Source organism: Cervus canadensis, chromosome 7, assembly GCF_019320065.1.
Source record: "Cervus canadensis isolate Bull #8, Minnesota chromosome 7, ASM1932006v1, whole genome shotgun sequence".
NCBI lineage: Eukaryota > Metazoa > Chordata > Mammalia > Artiodactyla > Cervidae > Cervus > Cervus canadensis.
Genome location: NC_057392.1, coordinates 31,029,029 through 31,051,574, shown reverse-complemented (window position 1 = coordinate 31,051,574; position 22,546 = coordinate 31,029,029). Strand labels below are relative to the sequence as shown.

Genomic DNA, 22,546 nt, shown 5'->3' with positions numbered 1-22,546 from the left:
CTTATTTTAAGTTGAATTCCTGTAGCACTCCTCTCCAAGCAGAAGAATTTTAACAAAAGGATCCCCATGCTTTGGTTTCTTGCATCTAGGAAAGAATGGGAAGAACTATTTGTAAACAACAATTACTTGGCAACAATAAGGCAGAAGGGGATTAATGGGCAGCTGAGAAGCAGCAGGTTCCGCAGCATTTGCTGGAAGGTAAGAAGAAAATATTTATTTACAGTTTGTGGTTGCAGTCTATCAACACATTACCTGATGCCCTGGAAGATCACCCATGCGGGGGATCACTGAATTTTCCAAGAGACTTCACTCACAAGGTTTTGGCTATCTAGGTTTATCTTTCATAGGACATTTGCTAATAAGGTTGAAGCAAGCGCCTTAGTCCTGGATAGCTGGCGATGGTGCAGGAATCATTTGAAATACCGGTCTTTTCATCCCATTTGATGGTGCGGAACTCAAGCAAAGCCTTCTGGGTCCCTAGAGGCACTTGCAGAAATCCTTGGCGCTGGGCAGGGGGTGGTGGGTGAATGTTTTCAGATCCCTGTTACATCAAGTGCTGTCATGGTCACCTGCCTTTATTTCTTCACAAATACCAGATGGGAAAGATATTTTCATATTTTCTGTACTGGAAACACAGTGGAGGGCAGTGAGAAGGAGAAGTGGAGAGAAATTAGGTCAGTGTCCTTCCAGAGGAAGGCCATTGGTCACCCCCTGGGTAATGATGATCTGCAGTGTCTCTTTCACGGCTTGGAAATCTGTCCCTTTTTGTTCTCTCAAAATGAGTCGGTTTAGATTGAGACTCACTTTTTAAATGACTTCTCTTGAAAGTTGTTTAGGGTTCATCTGCATAAATTGAGCAGACAGAGCCTGCAAGTGAAGACAGTAAGGAACACATAATGTATTAGACAGTTTGAAATTTAATAATTTAGGTTTAATAATTAAAGTACATTTTTCTTCTGCTCGGTGCTGGCAGCGAAGGCAGGGTCGCGCTGCTCGCGTGTTTGTACAGGAGGCTTTGGGCCCCCCACCCCCCACTCCATGTTGTTTAACTTTTTGAGTCTCCTTCCTTTGCTAAAAATAAACTCAAACCCAGATTTATTTTAATGTTTTTTTAAACTAAATGAAATCAAATTTGTCTTTTTGAGAATGCTTGTTAATTTTGTAAACTGATTGCTAGTTGTAAACTGCATTTTCTGCTATAAAAGGAATGACTTCCCTGCTCAGGCTTGTCCTCCAATTGCTCCTCTCTGTCCACTACCTGCTTGTTTGAAGACAGATCTTGGAAGCCTTGACACTGCAATGTGGACCTTGGGCTTGTTAACGCACTCCATCACCCCCCTTAATATAAGAAAGTAGAACAGAGTGTACTTGAACCTTAATTAATTTTCCTTGTTCACTTTTACTGTAAATCTGGATGGGAGATGGATTCCATCTTGTGGTGTATCTTTTGGGATCTTGTTTTCTGGCCTTTGTTCACTTTTGAAATTGTCCAAATTGATATATGTCTTAAATATCCCCACATATAATTGTGAGTTGGAATGGTGATATGAGTGTGAAGTACCATGAATGTATTTTCTTCAGTTTTCAAGTGATGCCCTTTAACATAGTTTCGCATATTCTTAGGATTTTTATAAAAGTTTTCCTTTTTTTTTTTTGACAGCTTTTTCTTTGTGTTCTTCCTCAAGATAAAAGTCAGTGGATAAGTAAAATTGAAGAACTAAGAGCATGGTATAGCAGCGTTAAAGAAATAGTAAGTTGTACTTTAAGTAATGTAATTGTTTTCTTAATTAGGCCTTGAAGAGCAGTAGCCTCTGACCTTTGCATGTGTGTTTTCTTTCTTTCCAGCACATCACAAACCCTAGGAAGGTTGTTGGGCAGCAAGACTTGATGATCAATAACCCCCTTTCCCAGGACGAAGGGGTAAAGTTTGTGTTTATTCACATCTCAGCCGCTCTTGCCCATCAGAGTATGCTTGTGTCTCATTATCTGGCACCATGGAAGCAGTGTCACTACACCAACAGGATGATTCTTTCACCTCCTGCGTTAGTCCACCTAAAGCCGGACGGGCGTTAGTCCCTGCTGTGTGCTGACAGTGTCGGGGGAAGCCAGTGGGCTGCTTCTGGAGACGGCACGGTGGAGGGGAGGCCCCGGGGCTGAGAGCTCAGGGTCAGAGAACCCAGAGGAGGTCACGGCTGGGGCCGGAAAGGCCGCCCGCACAGAGCCCCCTTCTGGCAGAAGTGAGAAGGCTGCACCCGGGAGGTCAGCTCTCCGGAAGGAGACAGCTGTGTGTCCTGACTCTCTGGACAGAGGTTTAAGATCATGAAAAAGATGGGGCCCTCCCCCCTCAGACCCCAGTGAGGATGAGGAGTGATACACTTCAGAGGTGTTGTGTAGCTTCTTCAGTTCCTGTTTCTGTGCTGAAGGACATTTTTTTGTTTCACGTTTTCTGTATAAAATTAACATTTTTTTTCCCTCATATGTGTAATTATTATAGTCTGTGACTATTAAGCAATTTTTAAAACTTGAAGTTCATATTTTAAGAAATAGATAAAAATCTAAACCAAAGCTTTGTAGAAAACATTACATGTCTTTCTGTGTTGGCAATTCAGGTCAGGTTCAAGTGGGGCCAGCTGGCCTGTGGTCCTCCTCTAATTCAGGTAGGCCTTTTTGTTGTTGGAAGGGTAGCAGCAGATGTCTAGCAGTAAAAGTATCATTCACTTTAAGTAGATAGTAGAAAATTTTAAATATGCACAGTAATATCACTGGAAAAACTAATGTTAGAATGATTATGTGTCTCTGAGATTAGACTAGATTTTAATAAAACATTTTCCAGTTCCACGTTATCTATCTGCAATGTGAAATCATAACTCAGAGAAGGATAAATTTTAATTATTTGAATCATTAGATTGAGATCATAAAAGTCAAGCAAAGGTGCAGTATTGTTTTAAATAAGTTGCTTTCCTTTTTTCAGAGTCTTTGGAACAAATTCTTCCAGGATAAAGAACTTCGGTCAATGATTGAACAAGACGTCAAAAGAACGTATGTAGAACTATTTACAAGTTACCTTCAGTAATTCAGACTGGTGTTACCTCTTTGAAGTTTTAGTAAGCTATACAACCTGTAGAGGAGCCTTAGTCGAATGCAGTATTCTACTTGTGTTAATACTTATTTTGGCCAAATTTTGATGATAATAGTTACTTTTTATTCTTAAATTATAGACTTTTGTGTTCCCTTTGTCAAAATAAGTTACATTTATAATGTTGGTAATACTAAAATAATATATAAATACTTAAATGTTTAAATCAGTTTTTCAGTTTCCAATGCTTGCTTGAAGTCATGTGCTTCTAATTAGGGTTATATATTGTAGTCTTAATACTGCTTTTGCTAGAAAAAAATTATCTTTTGCTTTATATCTTTGAATCCCTTTCTAATCAAATTACTGTTTAAATGACAGGTATGTTTTTACCCCACCCCCTTTAATTCTGTTCATCTTGACACCATTCAAGTTTGCAAACAACTCCACATTTTCTCAATATTTACTATATGAAGTGGCTCTTTATCTAGCATGTGGTTAATTTCTATAACTTTTATGTATTGGACCTCACTTTTTTTGGGGTTATGTAATGAGGAGTGCATGGAATTTGTGTGGGAAGAGCCTGGGGTAAGTTCTAGCAAGGTATGCTCTAATCCTGGACAAAGTAATTTCAACAAAGGTCTTTCCCCCTTAGATGTTCATTTCTGCAAAACAGAGGTTAAGATCGAGCACCTCACGGCATAGTTACAGACTGATGTGTTGTTAATAGTATTAAATTAGATGCGTCTGCATTTCAGACTGTGCCCATACCAGTCGCGTTCCCTTCCTCACCAGGGTCTGGGATGAGCCAGGTGTATGAGAGTCCCTACCTCCAGGGCCGCCTCCCAGGCTCCCCCGCGCCTCTGCCTGTCTGCCCCACCCCGGTTCAGGTCCTGCTCCGCCGGGCGCACAGACGGGGCCCTGGCTCCAACACTGCTCTCTCTCCAGGCCCCAGACAGAATGGTCAGATGACGGGGACTTGCATTAAGGTCATACTACCGATTTAACACATGAGATTTTCTGCTTTAAAATGGAAATATTTCAGAGGGGTCGTGGGTTCAGAGAGCAGCAGCACATCCATAACTGGCCGTGGTGGCGAGTTGGAGGCGGGAAGTGTGGGGCACTTGGGTGAGCCTGGTTAACGAGGACCAAGCAGTTTCAGGGCAGTTACCTTCCTGAGTTAGGCTGTGGTGCTGGTCTCTCCTCGGAGGTTTCAGAAGGCAGAGTACCATTATTTTGGTTCACAGGAGGCCCTCAGTAAACATTTGTTGCATAAAACAAAAGGATGAATTTCCTTACCCATCGCTTTAGTAACTAGCTGGGTAATCAGTGGTGATGAAACAGGGTTCATAAAAACAAAATACACAATATATATAGTTTACCAAGCAGTAACAATATCTCGTTTTTAAAACGCTAGGCAGTTATCTTAGAAAACTTGATAGCTTATGTTTGAAGTAGCCAGTAAGAAGAGTTTTAGTGTCTTCTGTTGTCAGATGGAAGTGGAGGCACCGTGACGCTGGACAGGGTCCCACACCCGGGACCAGCTGGGCCAGATTGCTGAAGGAAGCGGGAGCAGCGAGAGAAAGGGAAAGAAAAGGGTGGATAGCAAAACCAAACAGGAAATGGGATTGTGAGCCCCTTCAGCATTTTGGTTCCTTACATCAAACATTTCTGCTTCGCTGTGTGGGAAAATGTTATTTCTCAAAAGCTATATTCTGTGTTTCTCTTATAAAAACGTATGTGTGTCGGTGTGTGTAACACACATCCATAGCAATTTTTTTCCTTATAATTTGTCTCTGCTGGTGCATTTTAATTCAGTTTACAACGCTGAGATTCAGAGAAGGCCTCTGGGTGGGGGAGGTTCATACCTCCTTCCCCAGAAGTCTCTCCCATGTCTCGCCTCACATTTTGAGGAAGTTTCCTAGCCACCTCTATGTAAATTCTGTGGCAGCTAACTTAGCTTGTAGGGTAAGGCTGTCCATCTTATTTTAAAGCCACCAAATTGCCTAATCATAAGAGCTGAGTAGCTTGAGTAATTTCACTGTCAGTCCTTTAGGCCGTACACCCTCCTCAGAGGGCGCTATGTGCGCAGTCGTGTCTGACTCTTTGTGATCCCATGGACTGTATCCCCCCAGGCTCCTCTCCCATGGAGTTTTCCAGGCAGGGATACTGCAGTGGGTTGCTGTTTCCTACTCCAGGGATCGAACCTGTGTCTCTCGCGTCTCCTGCATGGGCAGATGGATGCTTGACCACTGCACTACCTGGGAAGCCTTTAGAAGGCCCTTCATGATCCCAAATCCATGGTTTTCACCCCAGTCTGCACGGCAGCTCGTGATGCAGTGGGCAGGGAGAGGGAGAAGCGCAGCTCCGTGACTGGTCGCCAGCGACTGTGAGGGAATTGGGTGGTTCTGAGTGCATGTTTTACTGACTGTCTCCTGTGTTTCAGACCTCTCCAATGCATGGAAGAACAGAGTGGTGGGGAAGACAGACAAGTTTCCTGTTGTCGTGGAATGTGCACTTTAGTGTGGGGCGCCGGGGAGAGAAACAGAAGCCCGTGTAGATACAGAGGGTCATGGGAGAGGGCAGTGACTGCTGTGCAGAAATCAAGCCAGATAATCTCATACACAGCCAGACGGGTGGCTGCTATAGGAGAGGCATCAGAAAGGGCATCTCTGAGAAGGTCATGTTTGAGCTGAAACATGTTACGAATGCAGCAATGTAGTGATCTGGAGGAGGAACATTCCAGGCTGAGAGAGCTGCTGGTGCCCAGTCCTCAGTGAGAGCAAGCCAGGGATCAGCAGACCTGGCTGGGGGCGGATGTGGCGGTGGGGACATCTGGTGGGCTGTCCTGCCGACCACCACGGCTAGGAGTTTGGGTTTGACCCCACCTGCAGCCGGGACCTGGAGGGAGCTGAGGAGAGTGAGAGACCTGGGACAGGGCTGGGGGCCTTGGAGGGTGTGAGCGGGGTTGCAGACCCTGGAGAGGGCTGGGGGCCTGGAGGGTGTGAGCAGGGGTGCAGACCCGGGAGAGGGCTGGGGAACCTGGAGGGTGGGAGCGGGGGTGCAGACCCTGGAGAGAGCTGGGGGCCTGGAGGGTGTGAGCAGGGGTGACAGACCCAGGAGAGGGCTGGGGGCCTGGAGGGTGTGAGCGGGGGTGCACCCTGGAGAGGGCTGGGGGCCTGGAGGGTGTGAGCAGGGGTGTAGACCCAGGAGAGGGCTGCGGAACCTGGAGGGTGGGAGTGGGGGTGCAGACCCTGGAGAGGGCTGGGGCCTGGAGGGTGTGAGCGGGGGTAAGAGACTCGGGAGAGGGCTGGGGGCCTAGAGGGTGTGAGCGGGGGTGCACCCTGAAGAGGGCTGGGGGCCTGGAGGGTGTGAGCGGGGTGAGAGACCAGGGAGAGGGCTGGGGCCTGGAGGGTGTGAGCGGGGTAGCAGACCCTGGAGAGGGCTGGGGGCCTTGGAGGGTGTGAGCGGAGTAGCAGACCCTGGAGAGGGCTGGGGGCCTGGAGGGTGTGAGTGGGGGTGCAGACCCTGGAGAGGGCTGGGGGCCTGGAGGGTGTGAGCGGGGTAGCAGACCCTGGAGAGGGCTGGGGGCCTTGGAGGGTGTGAGCGGGGGTGCAGACCCTGGAGAGGGCTGGGGACCTGGAGAGTGTGAGCGGGGATGAGAGACCCGGGAGAGAGCTGGCTGCTGTGCTCTGGGCGGGGTGGAGGTGGGCACGGTCCCTGGAAGGGCAGTGGGCGTCAGTGATGTAGACCGACGACGTCTGCAGCAGATAGAAGCTGAGGATGTGTATTGGATTATTGTCGCTTTCTCCCACTCCTCAGTTCTGTTCCATTGTTACCACTGTTTGGGGGCCTTTTCACCGCTCACCTGGGAGTCTCTTACGTGTCTAACTGTTCCCTTGACTCTATTAACTTGCTTTTCCCGTCCAACTCATGTGTTGGACTGTTTCCCTCAAACATGTTCCTGGTCCTGCCCCTACTTGCCTGTCTGGACCTTCTGCGACCCTCTGTGGTTTTGCAGAAGATGTGCTTATCCAGTCTCCCTAACACATACACTGTCCCCCTTTCAGACTTCCCCGTCACCTGTGTGTTCCTGACTTCTGGTTTAATTCCACTGTGGTCTAGGGGCAGGCATCATATGATTCCTTTTCTGTCAAATTTGTTAATGTGGTTTTATAGTCCAGAGCGGGATCTGTCTCTGAGAATGCTCTCTGTGAGCTGGAGGAGAATGTGTATCCCGCTTTGTTGGATAAAAGTGACCTGTAGGTGTCAGTTAGGTCCCGTTGGTTGATGTTGCTTAGTTCAACTCTGTCCTTACTGGTTTGCTGCCTGCCAGTTCTGTCCATGTCTGATGAAAGGGTGTTGGAGTTGCCAGTTGTAGTAGTGGATTCTTTCATTTCTCTTGGGCTTCCCCGGTGGCTCAGAGGATTAAAGCGTCTGCCTGCAATGCAGGAGACCTGGGTTCGATCCCTGGGTTGGGAAGATCCCCTGGAGAAGGAAATGGCAACCCACTCCAGTATCCTTGCCTGGGAAATCCCAGGGATAGTGAAGTCTGCTGGGCTACCGTCCGTGGGGTCACAAAGAGTTAGACACAACCGAGCGACTTCGCTTTCCCTTTTACTTCTCTGTCCAGTTTTGTCGGGCTTTGCCTGGCATAGTGTGAAGCTCTGTTAGATGATTCTTGTTATGGCCTGTAGGTCTTCTTATAGAATTGATCCTTTTATCATTATTTAGTGCCCTTTTTATCTTTTAGCTAGAGTTAGCACGGTATATTGCTCTCTAACTATTTCCTTTTAATCTATATCTGTCTTTATAAAGTGGTTTCATAGGCAACATGATGGATTTTAAAATGATTCCTTGTAAAGCAAGTCTACTGACACATTCTCTCAATTTTTGCTTGTCTGAGATAGTTTTATTTCTCCTTCACTTTTTAAGGGTAATTTTGTAGCACGCAGAATTCTAGTTTGGCAGCTTTCTCCTTCTTAAACACTTGAAATTTTTCAGTTCACCTTCTTCTGTCTGGCATGGTTTCCGAAGAGAAGTTGAATGTAATTCTTGATTCCTGTATAGGTAAGATGAAGTCCTCCCTCCCCCCACCCCCCACCCTTAAAGAACTTTATCTTTGATTTTCTAGTTTGAAAATGACGTGCTCAGGTATAGTTCTCTTGGCATTTGTCCTGCCTGATGGTTTCTGAGCTTCCTGGTTCTGCGGTTTGGTAGCTGACGTTAATTTGGGCAATTTTCTCAGTGATTGTTTCTTCAAATATTTCTCCTGTTCTTTTCTTTCTTCTCTTTTATTCCCGTGATAGTCCTTGAATGTTCTGTTCTTTTTTATTTATTTATTTTTTTTGCAGTCCTTTTCTCTTGCTTTTCAGTTGTTGAGGATTTTGTTGAGACATCCTCTGGCTCAGATTCTTTCCTCAGCTGTGTCCAATCTATTTGATGAATCAGCCCATCAAAGGCATTCTTGTCTGTTACACTGTTTTATACCTCTCAATTTATTTTTGGTTCTTTCTTAGGATTTCTGTTTTTTGCTTACATTGCCTGTCGGTTCTTACATGCTGTCTACTTTATCTATAGAGCCCTGACTGTAGTAATCATACTTGTGTTAAATTCCTGGCTTCATAATTGCAATTTCTTTGGTTCTGATGCTTGCTCTGTGTCTTCCAATTGTTCTTTCTACCTTCATGTATGTCTTGTGATTTTGTTGTTTTGTTTTTATGACAGCTAGATGTGATGTCCTGGTTAAAGGAGCAGCTGTCAGTAGGCCGTTTGTAATGTGATGGGCTGAGGGGAGAGGAGAAGTGTCCTTTAGATGTGTGGTCAGTCCTTCTGTGCCTCTGGACTGTGCCCTTCACAGTGTTTCTCGGATTGCCCTCCCCCTTATATGGGCAGGACGGCTGTGGTGGGGGTTGGGCTGGGCATTTCCCTCTCCCCAGGTCAGTTAGGGGCCAATGGAGTCCCAGCAGGTTGGGCTTTGGGTAACTCATTCTGCCGGCAGGCAGGCCTTGTTCAGAGGAGCAGCCTCCCCTTCAGTCCGGGTCGGCCCCTTTCCCCTCCCCCTGTCGTAAGCTGAGGGGACTTTCTCTGATATTCACTGTGGGAACCTGGCCGAGCTTCTAGAAGTGAGTCTCACAGTTTTGTGTGGGTCTCCCCATGATGGAGTTTTCCTGGAGTTTTTAGCCCTCACAGGTAAACCCCATGGACACAGGGGCCTGGTGGACTGCAGGGCACGGGCTGCAGAGAGGTGCTGTTTCTGTGCAGGTCTGGCATCCCGTGGGGCTGCCTGCCCAATGCTGCTCCCCTGCTGCACTCCGTCTGAGTCCCGGCCACTCGTCCTTCAGGCCTGACTTCATCTCCACCCTGTTCTTGAAGCATGTTCCAGTCTTTACAACTGGAAATAATTTGTGCCTCTTCTATGTTCCAGTGGAATTTTCTTAATAACTTTGTAATGATATTACTTAAGTTTCTTTGATAATGCTCAAGTTTATTTAGACTTGCCAGTGTATTCAATCTGCCAGTGTATTCAGTACATTTATATTAATCTCCTTAGCATTGCAGATGCCAAGATAAATATGGCGTGGGTCCTTAAGAAGCTCAAAGTCTAGTAGAGAAAGCAGACCTAAAATAATTTACAGAGCAGGACAGCAGTACTGTGATGGAATGAGGACATACAGAAGCAACAGAGAAATGTCCTTGGCTTCATATTCTAATGCGGTAGACCTGTCTTAAGTTTTCCTGACTCATGACCCCATCCTCCCTAAGGCAGACTGTGCTCTGCTCAGCTGTGCCCGACTCTTGCGACCCCATGGACTGTACCCCGTCAGGCTCCTCTGTCCATGGGATTCTCCAGGCAAGAATACCGGAGTGGGTAGCTTCCCTTCTCCAGGGGATCTTCCCAACCCAGGGATCCAACACAGGTCTCCTGCCTTGCAGGTGGATTCTTCACTGTGTGAGCTACCAGGGAAGCCCAAGAATACTGGAGTGGGGAGCCATCCCTTCTCCAGAGAAACTTCCTGACCCAGGAATCGAACTGAGATCTCCTGCATTGCAGGTGGATTCTTTGCCAGCTGAGCTACAAGGGAAGCCCGTGCCTACCTAATGGTGCTATTCTGTAAATACCTGAGTATGTTAGCTCAGTACTGAATGCAGTGCCAATGGGATCTCCACCCCTGCTCAGGGGAGCTTGGGAAAACAAGTCAAATACTCTCCCAGGGGAAACATGGACGTAAAATAATGTTTTAAGTTCTGTGCTCCTCCAGTTTCCTTATTTCTCCCGCTTTCATTATGTTATTATCACTGTCAAGTACTTGTATTGCTGTAACTTGCAAGACCTTGAGGGAAACAGAATAAAGGGTGGAAAATACCAGGGGGAAAAAGTACCTAACTTGTCAGCCAGGTCTCATCTTTCAGATGTTGTGGTAACTCCTGGAGGGCATTTCTGTCTTACTGCAGAGTCAGGGTGGGGCCTAATAAACGCTCGCTGATTGTGAATCCTATCACTTATGATCAGTGTTTTTCAATTTTAGTAACAACATCTCCAACATTTTCAATCTTCAGAAACATAAACACACTTAAAAAATACTATTATCCTCCTTCTAGTCTGAGTTTAAACAAGATAATTTCATCTCGTAAGCTGTGTTGTTTTCTCGTTATAGAATTTATTTGATCTGAATATGTCACTGAATTAAATATTATCTTCTCTTTCAACTAATTTTAATATTGTTTTATTCTACTAACCTTTTTTGCCTCAAAGGGTTTTGTATTCATTTCAATTAATTGTTCCTTATCTCAACCTAATGAGATTGTTACTGTTCTCATTTTTATTACTGAATGGGGAAAAAACTGATAATCAAAAGGTAAATCAAGTAGCTTCCAATTTATAGCATTTCTACTTCAGAACTTGAGCCGTCCATTCTGAACCAATTTTGCCATGCTTCAAAGGCTTAACATTACATGAAATTCAGTATTGTTTAAAATGATGGGAAATATTGTGCTCACTTTGGCAGCACATATACTAAAATGATGGGAGATACTGAGTTCAGAATAAAGCATCATTTCCATATTAGATACTAAAGAAGTCTGTTATTTGGTCTATCAAGGTCTATTCTAAAAGTATATTTATAGTATCTATAATATCATTTGCAAATTAACATATTTATAAGTTATTGCCAAATTGTGTCGTCTTTTCTTCAAATGCCTCTCTTGGATTAAATGATTAAAATTCTTTTTTTGTTTTAAGTTGCTCAGTCGTGTCCAACTCTTTGCAACCCCATGGACTATAGCCTACCAGGCTCTTTTGTCCATGGGATTTTCCAGGCAAGAGTACTGGAGTGGGTTGCCATCATTGTAACTGTGATGATATTTAAAGGTCGGTCTGATCACATCTCGGGCCACCATCCTTAGCTTCTGGTCTTTCATGGTTCTGGTTTTTGTAGGGTTCTTGCCATTTGCACTTCAGGCAGCTCACTCTTAAGTTCATTCCACTCTGTCCCACTTGGTTCTCCAAGACACGATTAGATCTTTAACCAGCCTTCTCATTTGATGATCCCTTTTGTTTGTATTCCCCGTATGGTCTGAACTTCAGACACTTTATTTCAGCAAACTTTGTTTCCTCAATTTTTTTTATATCGTCATTTGATATTTTGTGGATTCATTAATTGTTAAAATTTTCTCTTTAAAACCATAGATGTGTACTGTCCCGTTTGGTAGCCACCAGGCACATGTGGAGATTTAAGTTGAAATTAATTTAGATTAAATAAAATAAGTCTTTATCAGCCACTCTCCAGTGCTAATGACTACTGTATAAGCCAGCCCAGATACAGGACATTTCTATCATCATAGAAAGTTCTGCTGGACAGTACTGTGAAAATAAATTGATGGTTGTTATATTTTTGTACTTTATATGAATATAGGAATATCTGCATTTTATTTTTTATTCACAGTGAACTTTTAGAGACAGCCTGTGCTTAATATTTACTTTTGTTTCCTGTCTCTGCTCTTAAGAAACCTCCTTGAGTTTTTATAGTGTACAAATCTTATTTGAGTTTTGATCAAAGTTATTATGTAGTGGATAGTGTGAAATCAGACTACTTTGAGAATGTTTTCTGTATTAATAATATACAAAAGTGATTTTACAAAGTTTTTTTTTTCCTCCTTATTTAAAGTCCATCTTCTACACATTTCCCATTTTTCAGAGAAATAATGCTGGTTCTCTAATCCAACAGTGATTGTCATACTAGTGCAAAGTTGTTGGTGTGTTTTATACAGTTTCCTCCAAGCCCATCTTTTTTTTTTTTTTTTTTAGTTAAATAAAAACAAAATTCCTCAGGGAAAGAAAATTTTTACAAGCAATTTCAGAGCAGAATTGATTTTGGTGTGTGTTAATGCAGACAATCTGCCCAGTGTTAAAATGTTAAAGAGAAAAAAACCACACAAGCTGCCATGTTCGTGTGATCACACCAAAATAGCAGCTTGTATTTATATTTTCAGTCTCCTCGAGGTGGACTGCAGGCACACACCGCCGAGTGGCTGTGCTTGGCGTTGTGTTGTGGTTCTGTCTGATGCCGGCGCCGTACACGCTTGTGCATGCATGACCAGCCCTCACATATGCACTTGTTCACAGCCGCGGAAGTGAAAACGACAACACAAGCCGCTCTCTGCGGGTTGTCGGCAACCTGTATGTGTGTTTCTTAAATATTAAAGAGGGGGAGAAGCAGATTTTCAGGAACACAAGAAACAATTCTTCCGTCAAATGGCCTGTAGTCCTTCCTCATTTCACAACTCTTAAGGTAAAAGCAAAATATTGGATTCTCGTGGGTGCCTCTATATATTTAGAAATTTGTAGATCCTATACTGCTCATGTTTTTGACATGTATTTTTCGCATTTCTGCTGCATGTAAGCATGCTGATTCTTACTACATATTTGTTCCAACTTATGGGATATTTTTAAGCTTAAAAAATTATTCTAGCATTTGTGTGAAAATGGAGGTGTGTCTGCGGCGGTCATGGTGCTGTGACAGCGCCCGCACCCCTGGCCCCTGGAGCCTGGGGGCGGCGGCCCCATAGCGGCCGCAGAGTCCACTGCGAGCTGCGGGCCAGAAGGGTTCTCCCTGGAAGATCTGCTGTGTAAATGAAGCCAGCGTCTTTTAGCACTGTTTATATTTCTAAACTGCGGGTTCACATTCTGGCTATGAAGAGGTGAAAAGGTAAAGTTCGCTGGGTGGCAGAGTACTCCCTCATGCTGAAACATTCCTCGTCGGCCCAGCCCGTTCAGTAGAGTCACAGTATTTTAGGAACTTTCATGCAGATTTGGAATTGACATTACTTTAGTACTTCAAGGATAAATGCTTTAAATTGCTTTAAATTTTTTTTTAATTGTTGAAATACTGCAAAATGAAGTCTTTCAGTGTGACAGAGCCTTTGCACTTAAAGTGCATATTTCTACCTATTTTTTTCTCTTAATTTTTCATCTTTTTGGTATCAGTAGAAAGTTTTGTTTTTTGTTTTTCCTTTATTTGAGGCAAGGAGGCAGTGGGGTTGCTTGCTGTGTAACTTGGGGCATTGGAGAACTAGAAGGAACCTTTGCTGACAACCTCTAATCAGACGGTGACAGACACCTGGAAACCCCAGTCCCACTGCCTCTGTCCCCACTGTCGTTCTCGGACATTTCCAGTCATCCTGAGTCTTCTGCTTCGTCTTCTCACTTGGATGGTGGTTCCAAACTCCCACTGTCCCTGTTAGGCTCTGGGGGATTGTTCTGCTATCCTCTTGGGCTGGATCACATCCTTGTCATCACAGGGGATTTCTTTCTTTGCTTTTAAAAATCAGTGTTCACTTCAGTTTATGGCCTGTGAAAGTTATATAATGCTCTTAGCATCATTCGTTGCAAAAACCAAAGGCAGCAGAACTGTGGTCTAGCCTTCTGTAAGCTTTGCCTTCTTACCTCCAGTCCAAGTTCATGACTTAACTTTCATTTTTCATTGGTTGGTTGGTTTGTAGGCTTCTGGACTTATTTATTCATTCCGCCAACACTACTTGAGAAATTACTATGTAGCAGCTACTATTCTAGAAGTTGAGGATCCTGATAAAGAAAACAGTGCCTCTTCCATTCTTTTATAGAACCCTACATATTTTATTGTAATTATCTTCCTTTTAAAAATATCTGTGTAATATCTATTTTCTCGTCTAGATTTTCTTAAGTACTTAGTTTTATGTTTTTATATTTTTGCTGTTCCCCAGCACCTGGCATCCATAATAAGCCTTGTGTCATTGGTAGTCATCTTAAGTCCTTTTATTTTGCAAGTACATAAAGTTGAAGTTCAGAAAGAATGACTTAAGAAAATATAACTTGTTAATGGCTGCAGTGGAAATACTACCTGGGACTCCAGGTCTTTCAAAGTTTATTTGCCTGAATTTACCACTTTTTTTCTTTCAATTCAAGAAGCTTTTACTGAACACCTTCTGTATGCCGAGAGGCTGTGCTGTGCAGTGTGGGGTGCTTAGCAGTGTCCCCGACCCCTGACTACTGCAGCCTCTGTCAGGCATACTGTTTAGGTCTTTCCAGGGCATCGGGGTGTCTTTTCTGACAGGAGGGTTCTTTGAGGCACCACTTTAGAGTTTTCTGAGAGCTTAACAAAGGATTTTACATTCACACCCTTGGTTTCATCTTTCGACCTTGTTTTTCTGTGTCTTATGTTTGATCTTGGCCCAGAAGTCAAGTCTTAATGCTTCATGTGTGACTCGAGAGGATAAGAAGGAGACAAGGTTGTATGAAAATACCTTCGCGTTGAGCAGTCCTTCCTCTGCTTCCCTCTTTCCTTCTGTTGTAAGGGACGCCCAGCCCAGGCAGCAGCTCCCGCAGTGCCTAGACAGTCTCCTCGGCCCAATCACCTATGTATTAGGTGCATTTGCAATATTCCAAATAAACAGAGGCTGCTGTGTTGCTAGTACCCAATAAGGACCTAAAAGTACCCAAAAGTGTCTCCATTTTTCTTATAGTGTTTTCCTCACTTTGACTTTTGCCTTCACTGGCAGCCTCATGGGCTGTCTGGCTGGCTAATCGTCTCTTTCAGATCCTTTAGTCTTTTCACTGTGGCTCTGTGCAACATTCCAGCTCCTGTCCAGTCCCATAGCTACCTCTACCGCGTATTTTTTTTAAAAAAATGAAACAGCCCGGTTTCAGGTATTAAAACCTGTGTTCATTATCTCTTGCTACATGGTACATCTACCAAGATGTAACGCCTTGGAACAGCACTCATGGATTTCATAGTTGCTGGACCTCAGGGTTTTGGGAGCAGCCGAGGTCCTGGCTCTGGGACCTCTGAGCTTGCAGTCAGGTGTCAGCTGGAGCTGGGGTGGTGTGGAGGCTGCTGAGGGCTGGAGGACCCATGTGGGTCTCTCCGTGGTGCTGCTTAAGTATCCTTTCTCTAGAGGAGTCTTCCCCTAAGGCAAACAACCCAAAAAGGAAAGGCAGGCAGTGTGTTGAAGAATTGGCAGGTGTATTTTTAAAACCAGCACAATCCGTATGCAGCTGCCCAGGTTTCCCAGAAGCCCTTTTCCGCTCCGTCCAGCCGGAAGCGGAAATGTGGGCAGTGCCCGAGGGTGGGGTGCTCTCAGGAGCAGGCACTGTGTGGTCGCCTGTCATGGCCGCTCTCGTCCCAGTGGCCACGGCTCACTAGAGAGGGTGCTGGGAGGTTGAGTCCAGCTTCCTGCCTGGAAAGAGGAGAGGGCAGATTTGGTTGAATGGGGGGTGGTGAAGTCATCATCCCAAGCAGGGAGGACAGGACTAGAAAGCGACTGTCCTCCTTTCATTCCGGTTTACCTCGCTCCTCTGCTTTTTGCTTGATTTTTTTTTCAGTTTTCCTTTAATAAAACAAAAACTAGAGTAAGATATTACAGTTATTTTGGTGTTTAATCGTATTCTAGGGAGTTTTCATCAGCTCATTTTAAATTTTAGACGGATGCTGGTGGTGGAAGTTCTGGGTTTGAAGTGTGGACACAGCATCAGTCATTGTTCCTGCAAGCCCTCTGGTGCCGCTCCATCCTCCTGGTTGGCGATAAACCTTCACCAAGGGCTTTGTTTTTTCCCTCGGGGCATCTTATTGAAGACTTGCATCTTCAGTAATTCATCTGGGCCCAGTGCTTTGTCTGTTTTAATACTTCTAATTACCTAATTACGTTCGGTAATGCAGTGACAAAGCCCTTTGTCATTTCACTCTTGTCTTAACCCTTTTCTTGCTTAGGAAACACTCCTTGTGTCTCTTTGTTGTCTGAAGAACTCTCCATTATGGATATACCTTGGATATTTGCCTCGTTCCCTTTTTGTCTGTGTCATGACCAACCAGGCCCTGTTGAAGGTCTTCTGGGTTGACTCCCATCAGGTACCGGGGGCTCCTGGTTCTTGGTCTGAAGTTGGGGTTTGTGTTGTCCTGCCTCTCTCACTTCTTGATTCACCCCCATACCCTGCAGTCACATGGGAAGATATCCAGAAAGCAAGTAGAATAGTTGTCATAAACTGCTTTTGTGACAGTTAGTGCCATTTATCATTCATAGATCTTAGGTGTCCACAGGCATTGTTTAAAAATTATAGTGATCTGTGCTTCAGGATAACTAAAAATTGACAAGGGTCAATTTTTCTTCATATATGTATTTTAGGTAACAGTGAAAGAAAACATGATAAGAGTTACAGTTTTACCATTTTACAACCTCTAATGAATTAATCTAGACAGTGATCATTGGTCCTCACAGAAAGAGAGAAAAGCTAAAAATCTCTGCCTCCTGATGAAAGCACCTGGCACCATCTGTACCCGTTGTCCACTTCTGTGTTATAAACCACCCCCAAAGCTTAGGAGAACAGTAGAATTAGTTTTGCTGATGAATCTCCGACTTGAGGAGGGCAGAGCAGGTCTCTGTTCCATGTGGTGGTGGCCAGACCAGCTTGAAGTTTAAGGACTAGAATCATCGGAAGACATGTCCATCTGTCTGACTCTCGGAGCTGGAGCTGGAACACCTCCCCAGGGCCTCTCTGGGCTGCTTGACTTCCTAGCAGCCTGGCGTCTGGGTTCCACGGCTGTTTGCAGACCTAGAGTTGGACGGAAGCTGTGTTGCAGCGTTGCTTGCCGTTACCATCTCTTGGTGAGAAGCTCGTCGCTGAGGACCGCGCATGTGCAGAGCGGGGGCGTTAGGCTGCCCCACCTTTGTGTGGGAGGAGCATCGAAGGATTCCGGAACGTGCGCTGGAAGCGACCCTATCTTCCGTGAAGGATAGTGTTGAGAGTTGAAATTGAACCTATTGAAGTCTCTAGACCTTCTTACCAGTTTATGGGAATATGGGGGGACAAGGATTGTGTTCCATAAAATGGAAGAACAGTAAGTAAAATTCAGAATTTGGGAAGTTTCTACAGGGTAAAGAGTTTGGTTCTTCTAACAAATGCATTGTAAAAGAGAGAGGGAGAGAAAGAGAGGAAGGGAAGAGAAGGCAAGGAAGGAAAGAAGGGACAAGTCTGTAGAATACGTCTTAAGAGAGATAGCAACAAATTTCAGTGTACAGATGCTTCTTGGAACTTGATTGAAACAAACTGAAAAACTTTTAGGGAAATTTGAACATTTGACTGAATATTTGGTTTAATCAATCGATTATTTTTACTAGTTAGTGTTACAGCAGTACTATGGTTGTGTTTTTATAGAGTCTTTATATTTTAGGAATGAGAAATGCACCCTGCAGTATTACAGTGATGGCTCAGGTTTGCTTCGAACTGCAGCACTGAGAGAGGAGTGTACGTAAGAGGGCACTGATTACTGATGAAGCTGGGTGACTGTGCTGGGGCTCAGGCCATTGTTGTCTCTTTATGAATGTTTGAATACTCTATAATGAAATATTTTTTAAACTTGAAATCTATATTGCCTACGAATTTGGAGTTATTTCATTACAAAACAAAGTGCATACACCAGATGTTTATATCTCTTGATGTTAATTTGCAGTATATAAAATTTGTCTATTTAATACCTCCACACATCTTGAGAGAGAAACTCCTGTACTTTAAATGTTGATCAATTAAGTTGAATCAGAATTATTACCTTTGTTGCTATCAAGTAAAAACGTTAGATGATATTAGTCTAAATCCCATCATGAAATACTTTGGTATTCCTTTCTTTTTGCTTATCAGAGTTCATCCTCACCTATTTACCATCTCTAATTTCTTTTTTGGCCAAATTCAGAAATTCCTTCTCTTGGACTTTCATTTTCTAATAATAACAGAACTCATCTTCAGTTCCCATTCATTGTGATTCATTTCTTCTTTTTCTCTTCTTTCTGATGGTTTGGCTTGAGTGAATCATAAATGTCTCTAGTTCAGTCATAAATTTTTTTCTCTATCTCATCTTTAATGAATTTACCACCATTTCTGTTTTTGCATGAAACTGCAGAGTCACTCTTGATTTTTCAAAATCTTAACAACTTTGATCCCAGCCTCAGTCTGTAATCTGTGATTTTTGCTATTGTTTCAAAAGCAGATTTCTCTTTCCCAGTGATAATTTGGGTTGGACTGCTGTTCAGATTACCTGCCCTGAATCAACACCAGATGTCAGGGAAGCTATTTTGAAGCTTAAAACCTATCATCAAAGCTGCCTGTCACTATTCCTAGAGAAGCTGCTCACTGCTTTTCTCCCTTTTATTTCTGATTCCTGTAGATAGAATGCCTTCTCACTTGAAGCTTGTTGTAGGAACTATGTTATTATTCAGGTGTATTCATCAGCCTTATGACGCGTAGGTTCTTCTGTGTAACTCTGAACTCATGGAAGTTTACTTCACTGCCTAGCTCTGCCTCATTGATTAGCAAAGCAGTTGGGAAGCACTGCTGCCCTGCTCACCACCCATGTACACTGGGGCAGCTGTTACTATCTCCAGTTGGGTCCTTACCTGTCACCTTCTGAGACAGATTCTTCAGCTGCTGACTTCTCTGAATGTCAGTTCTTCCACATTCTGAAAATAGCATAAACTTTTGTTTCTGTTTTGGAGCTCTTCTGAAATCTTTGACACCTTACTTGTTTCATGCTATGGATTCTTCATCACAATTTAGAGAACATCGTACTTTTCTGAAAAAGAGGGTATCCTGAGACGTCATAGGTCGGTGCTCCAGCACTGTAGACTAGACTCGTGGATAGCGTGCTGTCACACAGAGATGCCCTGTCTGCCTCACACACGTTTTCAGTTGATTAGGTATTTGCAAAAGGTGGGTAGTTTAAATTATCTACCTGCAATTTGATTCTTAGAGATCTCTAGTTTTTAATCTTGTAAGTGGTTAGTATGCATTTAAATGAAACTGTAAGTTGACATGCAGTATAATTTACATTTTTAGTAGTTAGGTATTAAACTCTTATAGTTCATGGATATTTGTTACAAAGTGAATATTGTAGTTTTTAGCACGTTCTCCCATAATCCATGCAGCTTGCAGCAGCCATTGGGAATTTGGTGGTCCAGTGTACATAGACAATTTCCAAAGTGTTGTTAAAGAAGCAGCCATACAGAATCACTCGGCCATGTGACCTGTCCAGTCCTGAGATAGGAAGCCTGCTTCAAGACAGGGCTGGCTCTAAGTCATCTGATGAGCAAGGAGAGGAAACCATTTCACCTCAGAAGGATTACTCTATTTTTACTTTAGTGACTGTTTTCCCAGGAAATTTCTTCTCAGCATTTTATTAACTAGTCACCTGTCTTTCATCCTGATTACTCTAATTTGGGGTATTTGACTTTCTAAAGGCTTTAGCAGCTTTCTTTTGTCCTAAATAAGTCATTTAACAAGCTTTTGTATGTATCGCCTACTTCAGTTCTTTTGACACTTTGTGGAACTTCTTTGTCTTATAAGATATAGTTATTATTCTTGCTCTGACTCTACTTTGAGATAATTCCTCCTCTTTAGGAACTCCAGCCTGAGTCTGAGCTATCTAGAGGGCCAGCACACTGAGATTTATGCATGGATATGAGATAGCCCACGGACTGTTTATTCCAAGCCCCAGAAGAGAGGCTTCCTTGCTGCAGGAGAAGAGGTCAGACTCCTATGTCTGGGAACAAACTTTATACCCAAGGGAATTTGAGGCCAAAGTCAAATTAACAGATGAAGAAGAAACAGGCTGTAGTTATTATAAAAATTAGAATCAGGAAACAGATGCCTCCCAAACCACTAGCATAGTCCACACAGGGTCCCAGCCTGAACTGGAAAGAAAGATGTAACTCTCCCAGAAGAGAGGATCAGAAGGATGCAGAAAACAGCTGAGGTCAGCACTGATAGGAAGCAGAAGACCGTCAGAATGTGAATGAAATAGCCACGGTTGCTGCTCTGGAGACTCAGGAGGAACACTTTGCTGTCTCCGCGATGTGCCCCGTGCCTCTGTGCTCTCCGTCTCCAGCCTCCCGCATGCTCTTATTTTCCGGTTCCCCAGCCGCCTCGTTCACGTGTGCAGCATGTAAAGTGCCCATCCTCAGGCCAACGGTGGCCTCTGAGCTGGACGCCCGCCGCCAGGCCTGCTCCTGCTGCTGTTGCGGTGTCCCATCCTCAGGCCGGCGGTGGCCTCTGAGCTGGACGCCTGCCGCCAGGCCTGCTCCTGCTGCTGTTGCGGTGTCCCATCGTCAGGCCAGCAGTGTCCTCTGAGGTGGACGCCCGCCGCCAGGCCTACTCCTGCTGCTGTTGCGGTGTCCCATCCTCAGGCCGGCGGTGGCCTCTGAGCTGGACGCCCGCCGCCAGGCCTGCTCCTGCTGCTGTCGCGGTGTCCCATCGTCAGGCCAGCGGTGGCCTCTGAGGTGGACGCCCGCCGCCTGGCCTGCTCCTGCTGCTGTCGCAGTGTCCCATCGTGAGGCGAGTGGTGGCCTCTGAGCTGGACACCTGCCTCCAGGCCTGCTCCTGCTGCTGTCGCGGTGTCTCACCTGGTCCCAAGAGCAGTGTGATCATCCCTGTTTCAGAGATGAGGCTGTTAGGCAGCCGTCTGCTCCAGTCCCGCAGCCGGCAGCCATGCAGCAGAAAGCTGAACACAGGCTCTTCTCAGCCTGTGATTCTCCATTTCACCTCAGTGTAATACCCTCTTATCTCCTTCCTCTGAACTCTCCTCTCGCAGTCTTTTTCCAAATTAGAGTTCCTCCAGTACTCCCTCCTTTCCTTTTGGCGTCAGAAATGGAGTCATCTGTTGCTCTCCGCCAGCCGTCCCACGGCCTTGGGAGCGCCTCTGTGTGCCTCGCGCCTGTGCTCTGCCCCTCGTCCCGCCCCCAGCCGCAGCTCCTCCGGGAAGCACGGAAGCACGTGCCGGCCGTGTTGCGCGCCCCAGGCTGTGCTCGGAAGCGGGGACACGCCCTTCGCCTTCCATGCCCTCGGGGCTTTCCTTCTGATGGGGTCAGCTTTCCCACAGATGAGCTGTGTTCCTCCTCTCCTAAAAATTCTCCTCAGACCTTTTGTGATTGAACCCATCTGATTGCTTATTTCTATATGGTGTTAGGAAGCCTTCTAGTTCCATTCTTTTACCCATAGCTGTCCAGTATTCCCAGCACCACTTATTGAAGAGGCTGTCTTCTCGTCATTGTATATTCTTGCCTCCTTCGTCAAATATAAGGTGCCCAGAGGTGTGTAAGTTTATCTCTGGGCTTCCTGTCTTGTTCCATTGGTCTGTATTTCTGTTTTTGTGCCAGTGCCATCCTGTCCTGATGACTGTAGCTTTGTAGTGTAGTCTGAAGTCAGGAAGGTGGACTCCCCCAGCTCCGTTTTTCTTTGTCAAGATTTCTTTGGGGAAAAAAAAAAAAAAAGATTTCTTTGGCTATTCATCATCTTTTGTGTTTTCATCCAAATTGTAAATTTTTTTGTTCTCAGTTCAGTTCGGTGACTCAGTCATGTCCGACTCTTTGCGGCCCCATGGACTGCAGCACACCAGGCCTCCCTGTCCATCACCAACTCCTGGAATTTACCCAAACTCATGTCCATTGAGTTGGTGATGCCATCCAACCATCTTTTTGTTCTAGTTCTGTGAAAAATACCACTGGTAGTTTGATAGGGATTGCATTGACTCTGTAGATTGCTTTGGGTAGTATAGTCATTTTCACAATACTGATTTTTCCAAGAATGTGGTGTCTCTCTCCACCTATTTGTGTCAACTTTGATTTCTTTCATCAGTGTCTTACAGTTTTTTGCATACAGGTCTTTTGTCTCTTCAGGTGGTTTATCCCTAGGTATTGTATTCTTTTCATTGCAATGGTAAATGGGATTGTTTCTTTAACTTCTCTGATGTTTCACTGTCAGTGTGTAGGAATGCAAGGGATATCTGTGTATTACTTTTATTATGTCCTGACTGATTATTTTTGGATGACATTCATTCTTCCCTTATAGGATCATCTCTTGGTATTCACGAGGGATGGAGTCCGGGGCTCCTACAGATACCAAAATCCATGGATTGTTTAACTCGCTTGTATAAAATGCAGTAATATTCACAAATATAA

The 22,546-nt window shown here is 44.5% G+C and overlaps 1 protein-coding gene across 3 annotated transcripts in view; it reads left to right on the top strand.

Moving 5' to 3' along the window:
* Nucleotides 1-22,546, top strand: part of TBC1D5 (TBC1 domain family member 5) — a 566,988-nt gene that overhangs the window by 299,733 nt on the left and 244,709 nt on the right. For all 3 annotated transcript variants that reach the window (XM_043474806.1, XM_043474805.1, XM_043474807.1), the window contains 4 exons: nt 90-198; nt 1,661-1,750; nt 1,846-1,920; nt 2,972-3,039. In XM_043474806.1, coding sequence (XP_043330741.1) covers nt 90-198; nt 1,661-1,750; nt 1,846-1,920; nt 2,972-3,039 — 342 coding nt within the window. The remainder of the gene's footprint in view (nt 1-89; nt 199-1,660; nt 1,751-1,845; nt 1,921-2,971; nt 3,040-22,546) is intronic.